We start from the raw sequence: 6527 nt of genomic DNA on the forward strand, positions 1-6527 counted from the left end.
ATTATTACTACTACGGGCATTTTTGAAGCCCGGTGTCAAGCCTGCCGCCCTCGTGGTAAGCCCCAGCTCTTTTGTTTGTGGTGTTTGTTTTTGTTTCTCTTTTCTTGTTTGTTTTGCAGCAGTTGGTGTTGCTTGCTGGGTGAAATCTTCCTGCTGTTATGTGTGATTCATCGAATGAGCCAAATTCTAATTATTTTTGTGTAATAAAGATGTACAAGTTTTATACAAGGTACCCATGCCTCTTGGTCATTTTCTGAGAACTCGAATCTGTGCCCCTTGGGCTGTTCCCAGAGTTAGTTCTGGGTGGCGTAGTCGTTACCTTTTTGGAATCAGTAATAATCTAGAAATTTAATAGCTGCTGTATATATACCTCTAATTGCCACACTTGGAAGAAGTGGGTAATGGTTAATCCATTTTGCAACACGAACTGGAGGTAAGCAACAGTAATTTGTAGCTTTGAACTACAGAACTTAAAGATCTCCCTTTTTTCGTTTTTTGTTTTGTTTGTTTTTTTTGCTGCAGATGAAACTGTTTTTGCTCAGGCACAGTGAGGGAAAAAACACTGAGTTTAGGGCAATCGGTTCGTAGCTCTGCTTCAACTGTGCGATATAGTCACGAGGAGCGACCAAAATTTCTAACATGCCAGAAATTCATCCGACCATCCGATTGCCAGTCGTGAGAGGTTAATCGCCTCTCTTTTCCCCCTGTACACTGCACGAACACTGCATGACAAACGACGCACGACAAAGCTGAAAATCGGCCCGACCCGAAAAAGAGTCGCACAAGTCAGAATTCGGCTCAAAATCGGACGAAAATCGCACAGTGTATGCCCGCCTTAAATGATGACAGAATTTTCATTTCGGGCTGAACTATCCCTTTAAAGTTGCAGATTCACCTTATGTAGACCTTAATCTCTTTAAATATAACAAAATAGCCATGTCAGTCACTTTCTTAATAAACACAAGATGTTTTTTGTTATTGTGTTTCAGTGGAATCAAGCTAAACTGATTGGAAATCAGTTACATTTCTCAAATTTAATACAGATTCAGGAATATGAATGATTACCTGATTAAGCAGTGATAAGGCACAGGATATCATCAAGTCCCAGGTCAGGTGATTATGCTGTCCACAACAACTCGGTGTATAATCAATTTCAGCATTATCTGGAGGGGGGTGCTTTTTTTTTTTTATTGTCCATCTTCGTCAGCCTTCATTCCTACTAAAGGAGCAATGTGCTCTGCATGCAAACACTGATGGATGCAAGACATGGGCTATGTTTGCAGTGTAACTTTCTTGCTTATGTTCATGTCTCCTGCACTTTAAGAAATGTGTTAAATGACGTTAGAACTTTATTCAGGAAATTCGTAATAAACTTTACTAAAGCAATGTGCATTTTTTAAGTATGTAGATGCACCATTGTTTGAAACTGTGCTAGAGAAGTCATGTAAGTATGTCAGGTGCTTCAACAAACAAGACTTCTGTATTAGGATGCACCTATGTTTTCTCTCTAATGAGGAAGCGTTACACTACTGAGAAGTGCGCATGCAAAACCAAAATGGGCGTTTACCAATCAGTGGCCAATTTCAAACTACAATAAATGTTTTTCAACCATTTTTCAACAGACTTGCTAAACCACCCCACCCCTAAACCAAGCCCCCAATGGATTAGAGCAAATCAGGTAAAGCGGTTGAAAATGCCCATTGTGGTTTGAAAACGCCCCACTGATAGAGAAACACCCACTAGTGTTCTGCAGAGATACATGCCTGAATGATCTTGTGCTCATCAACTACAAATCACTGTTAGTTCAATGTCACTGTCTCCACCCATGTGTGCTGTTGGCTTTCATTAAAATTTCAATGCTGATCCAACACACGTTAAACACTGAAATGTCAATCTCAACCCAAATTATGGTTTGGATCAAAACTCAACATTGTATCAATGTTCCCATGCTATCTGTGCGATTTATTTCAACACTTTACTTACTTTGAAAATTAAAGTATGTTAGTACGCTTTAAAAAAATGCTGTAAATTTACAGCAGAAATTTACAGTACTGACCCGTTTTCTAAAATTACAGTTTCTTACCATTAATTAGCACGTGATCTGTGGGGGAGGGAATGAACCGCGAACGAAGCACTTTGGCAGTTGGCAAGAGTGACTGACACGTCTTTCTCGGTGGAAGCACAGCTTTCATGTTGAAACTCATTTACAGGTACCAGACCACGGGTGAATCTAAAATAATTGTGTTCACTGTTAATCTTATTAATTTCGTGCTTTAAGACAGTGGATGTAGCTACATTTATTGTTCCTCAAAGTTAAACGCGCGTGTGTGTCTGTGTGTGTGTCCGTCTCCGAGCTCGCGCGTGCTTGCAGCTTTGCATATTTGTGTTCTTTCATCGTTGAGTACTTCAAGAGCAAATCAAAGAATGAAAAGGTGAAGGATGTCCTGTCCCACTCCCAGCCTGAAAACACAGAGATGGCACACCTGCATATCAAGCTTCTAATATCCCATTTTCAGGAACATGAAGATGGACTGGTGTTGCATGCAGATGTGAGTATTTAGTTTTCTTCTTTTTTAATTTATTAAGTGATGATATGTATTCTGATTTGTGTATTGTGTCCTCTTCAGGTTGCTGCATCTGCAGCTGATGTTGAGAAGAAACTTATTCTACCTGGAAGTCCTCGTCTTATTTTACTGGGTTAGTATGTTAAGAAGAAACATTGACAAATGGGGAAGATACAATAAAATAAAATAAAACATTTCTATTGTATACAGTTGTTAAAGAATAGTTCACCCAAAAATGAAAATTGTCATCGTTTACTTAACCACATGTTGTTCCAAACCTGTATAAATTTATTTGCTCTTGAATACTCCACACTGTTGTATTTTTTTCCTACTATGGAAAGCAATGGTGCCTCACAACTGTTGGGTTACAAACATGCTTCCAAATATATTCGTTTGTGTTCAGCAGTAAATTAAGACAGAATAACATTTTTGGGTGAACTATCCATATCCATTTACAATGAAGTCTTCTCAAAGGCAGATATTTAAATGAGTTGCACCAATGTTTTCGTTATTGTTGTTATATATTTATGGTTGGTTTATTTATTTTGTTTGTTTGTTTTTGCTGTTTTTATTTTAGGTATGGGAGAGCAGACAAATGCTGTCCGATGGATGATAAGCCTAGAAGGCCGTGTTATTTGTGAGTGTGTCCAGTCATCATTTTTGACTGCACTTTCAACACTGTTTGCCGTGTACTACGTCTTCAACCTGCAGTATCAAGAGGAGGCTTGTTGCACATTGGAGTTTCTTCAAAGGTATGACACTTAAGTCCTTATTGCTTTGTTTTTTGGTGGGTTTTTTTACCTTTCAGAATCATCTTCATAAGAATTTTGATGCATCATTCTTGCATTCAATGGTAATTTGTTATATAACTGTCTTTAGACGCTTCGTCGGAATAAACCCAGAAAGAGGCTCAAAGACCTGCAGAGGCAAGGTGGTCTCCAAGAAGACGGGCAAGGTGGTGAATAAAAAGTCTTCCACAGTTAATCCAAAGGTTGCCTCTCTACTGAGAAATCTTGCGGATTTCGAGTGGGATTTCATCTAGGTAAGTAAATTTGCACATACACACTAATTTATGTACCTGCTTCCCATTAAAGTTATTACAGTATACCAGCTTTTTTGTAGAACAGTTTACAATACACTACTAAAAGCTCTTTTCATTTTAATTTCAGATGTGCTTTACAATGTATTACTAAAGTGTGTGTCTTTCCAAACCCGTAAGACTTGTTCATCTTCAGAACTCAAATGAAGATCTTTTTAATGAAATCTTTCTGTCTACACAGCCTACAAAACTACTACTTTTAGGGCCGGTTTCACAGACAGGGCTTAGATTAAGTCAGGATTAGGCCTTAGTTCAATCAGGGTATTTAAGTAGCTTTTATAAACATGCCTTAGATAAAAAACATTTACTGGTGTGTAAGGGTGTCACGAATTTTCTCTCTTTTCATATTCCTCTTTAACCAGAACTTGAAACTGCAAAAAAAAGTGAACTTGTTTTTTTTTTTGTGAACTTGAATGTCATCATGTTACAATAGAGAAATTAGATGGCAGGTTATTTTGTTTAAGTTTCCAATTGACTGAAGATATATTGTTACATTATGTTGTTAATAAACGTGTTAAATTTGACAATGTAGTGTGTGGTACATTGCAAACAAAGGTCAGATATTATTATATTGCTTAAAAGTCTAAAAATGGCATAGCTTGTGCTTTAAAAAAAAATTTAAATCAAGAATCGAATCGAACCGTGACTTTAGAATCGAAAATGTAATCGAATCGAGGATTTGGAGAATCGTGACACCCTTACTGGTGTGCATCTTGAGACAAAACAATGGCTCTGACATATTTTAAGAAATTTCAGTGCAAGTTTCTTTCAGTTAAAACAGCTCAAACATGCATTTTAGTCTGGGAATAACTTAAGGCTTGTCTGTGAAACCGGGGGTTAAGGTCTTTAAAGTAATCCAGGAGACTCCAGCGGTTTAACTTCAGTTTGATGAAGAAACGCAAGTGCTTTTTGTGTGCAGGGGAAAAAAAATTAACACTTGCGCCATGATGCATGCGTGTTAAACATACTTTGTGTGGGCTTTTTCGCTTCAGAAAATTGAGGTTAAACCCTGGAGTCACATGGAGTATTTTAATGATGCCTTTACTACCTTTCTGATGCTTGAAAGTGCTGTGAAGGCTGTCCGTGGAGTGACAGAAAGTTCTCAGATTTCATTAAAAGATATTCATTTGTTTTCCTAAGATAAACAAAAGTGTTACGAGTTTGGAAAGTCATGAGGATGAGTAATTAATGACAGTTTCCATTATTTGGGTAAACTAGCCATTTAACCCTGGGCCTTTTCTAAACCCCAGATAAACAGCATCCTATGTTATATTGATTAATGTTTAGCATTGCTCATAATATACCCAGGGTTTATTTGCATATTTGTCATTGCCATTGATTTTTGAATGCTGCTCATGACCCAAAGGCTATGATATTGCGGATTCTTAAGTTTACCTGAGTAAAAATAGGGTTTAGAAAGAACAATAACCCAGAGTTAAGTAAAGCCCTTTTTTTGTGACGGGCATCATTGTACCATGCTGCTGCTAATAAAAAAAAGCCAGTCGCCTCTTCTTCAAGCTCAAACTGTCTCCCCATTTACTCTCTCTAAGTTAATCTAAATTCTTCTTAGTCATTATTTTTGTAGTGTAGCATTATGTTGCTTTTTGACATGTTCTTCTGACACTTTATTTTCAAGCAAACAACATACAAATTTATTTGAAGTTTTTTTCCCCCCATTTTTTTTTTTTATCTTTCAGACTACACCTGCATCAGTTTGAAGATTACGGCATATTCCTGGCCTCTCCCTGGCCTGTTTCTGTTTCAAATATTTGCCAGGTTTTGACTTCGATTGACTGACTGTTATTAAACTAAATTCAAGTTTAAAAATGTTCACACCATTTACTATTTCTTAAAGGCTGTTTTTAGGGGAATGGGCACCCCAAGCACATTCTTGGCCTGTTCCTGTACCAAATACAGGTTTTGACTTTTATTAAACTAAAATAAATTTGCACCGTTTACTATTTCTTAAAGGCTGCTTTTAAAACACAAAAAGACTGCTTATTCTATTGGACGTGGTTCAGTTGTTATTTGTTTTGTTTTTTTCTAAGCATTCAGATTATTTGTCACTAAACTGTCAATAAATTGTGTGCTATAAGAAATACCCTCTTGAGCTGTTTTTTTTTTCTTGGGAAAATCTTCTAAATGAAATATTACAATACCAGCTTATTTGTACAAGTATAGATATTAAAGTTAATAAAGTATCTTAGAATACAGTAATGAAACTGCAGGATTACGGTACAAAGCTGGAAACCCTGCTGCCAGTATTTTACTGTTAAATTATAGAAAAGCTGTAATTTAGATTACGGTAATGAAAATGTAAAATTACGGTACACAGCTGGAAACCCTGCTGCCAGTATTTTACCGTTAATTTACATGTACAATTTTTTACAGTGTAGATTTAGTAACAATAAATAAAATGCAAGTAAAAAGCATGCTAAAAACAGAAATACATTATATGCACCATTGTTTGAAACTCGGAGAGTTCATGCATGTCAAACACACAAGACTTCCGTATAGGATGCACCTTGTGTTTTCTCTCTAATAAGGAAGCATCAATTAACTACTGAGAAGCCCACATGCAAAACCAAAATGGGCGTATACCAATTAGTGCCAATTTTCAAACTACAATTGGTGTTTTCCAACCATTTTTCAAAAGACTTGCTAAAATCATGAGGGCCCACCCCTAAACCAAACCCCCAGTGTATTAGAGCAAATGAGGTAACACCATTGAAAGTGCCCATCATGAACTGAAACGCCCCACTGATTGGGAAACACCCAGTAGTGTTTTGCACAGATACATGCCTGCAAGATATTGTGCTCATAAACTAAGACTCACTGTTAGTTCAATGTCACTGTCTTCACTA

General features: G+C 36.9%; 1 protein-coding gene across 1 annotated transcript; it reads left to right on the plus strand.

Moving 5' to 3' along the window:
* Positions 1-2175: 2175 nt before the first annotated feature.
* On the plus strand, positions 2176-5672 carry LOC311075689 (uncharacterized protein). The gene is made up of 6 exons (XM_084103236.1): positions 2176-2210; positions 2355-2549; positions 2628-2697; positions 3142-3316; positions 3444-3606; positions 5361-5672. The coding sequence occupies exons 2-5, from the start codon at positions 2475-2477 to the stop codon at positions 3604-3606; spliced, it is 483 nt and encodes a 160-aa protein (XP_083959362.1). The 5' UTR covers positions 2176-2210; positions 2355-2474; the 3' UTR covers positions 5361-5672.
* The last annotated feature ends 855 nt before the right edge of the window (positions 5673-6527 follow it).

This window comes from Abramis brama (assembly GCF_963993115.1).
Source record: "Abramis brama genome assembly, chromosome: 24".
Taxonomy (NCBI): Eukaryota; Metazoa; Chordata; class Actinopteri; order Cypriniformes; family Leuciscidae; genus Abramis; species Abramis brama.

Excerpts from the sequence above, each read along its gene's own strand:
- LOC311075689 (XM_084103236.1), top strand. The coding sequence starts at position 2,475 with ATGGCACACCTGCATATCAAGCTTCTAATATCCCATTTTCAGGAACAT. Across the intron at positions 2,550-2,627 it reads GACTGGTGTTGCATGCAGAT|GTTGCTGCATCTGCAGCTGA; the intron begins GTGAGTATTTAG and ends TGTCCTCTTCAG. Across the intron at positions 3,317-3,443 it reads ACATTGGAGTTTCTTCAAAG|ACGCTTCGTCGGAATAAACC; the intron begins GTATGACACTTA and ends AACTGTCTTTAG.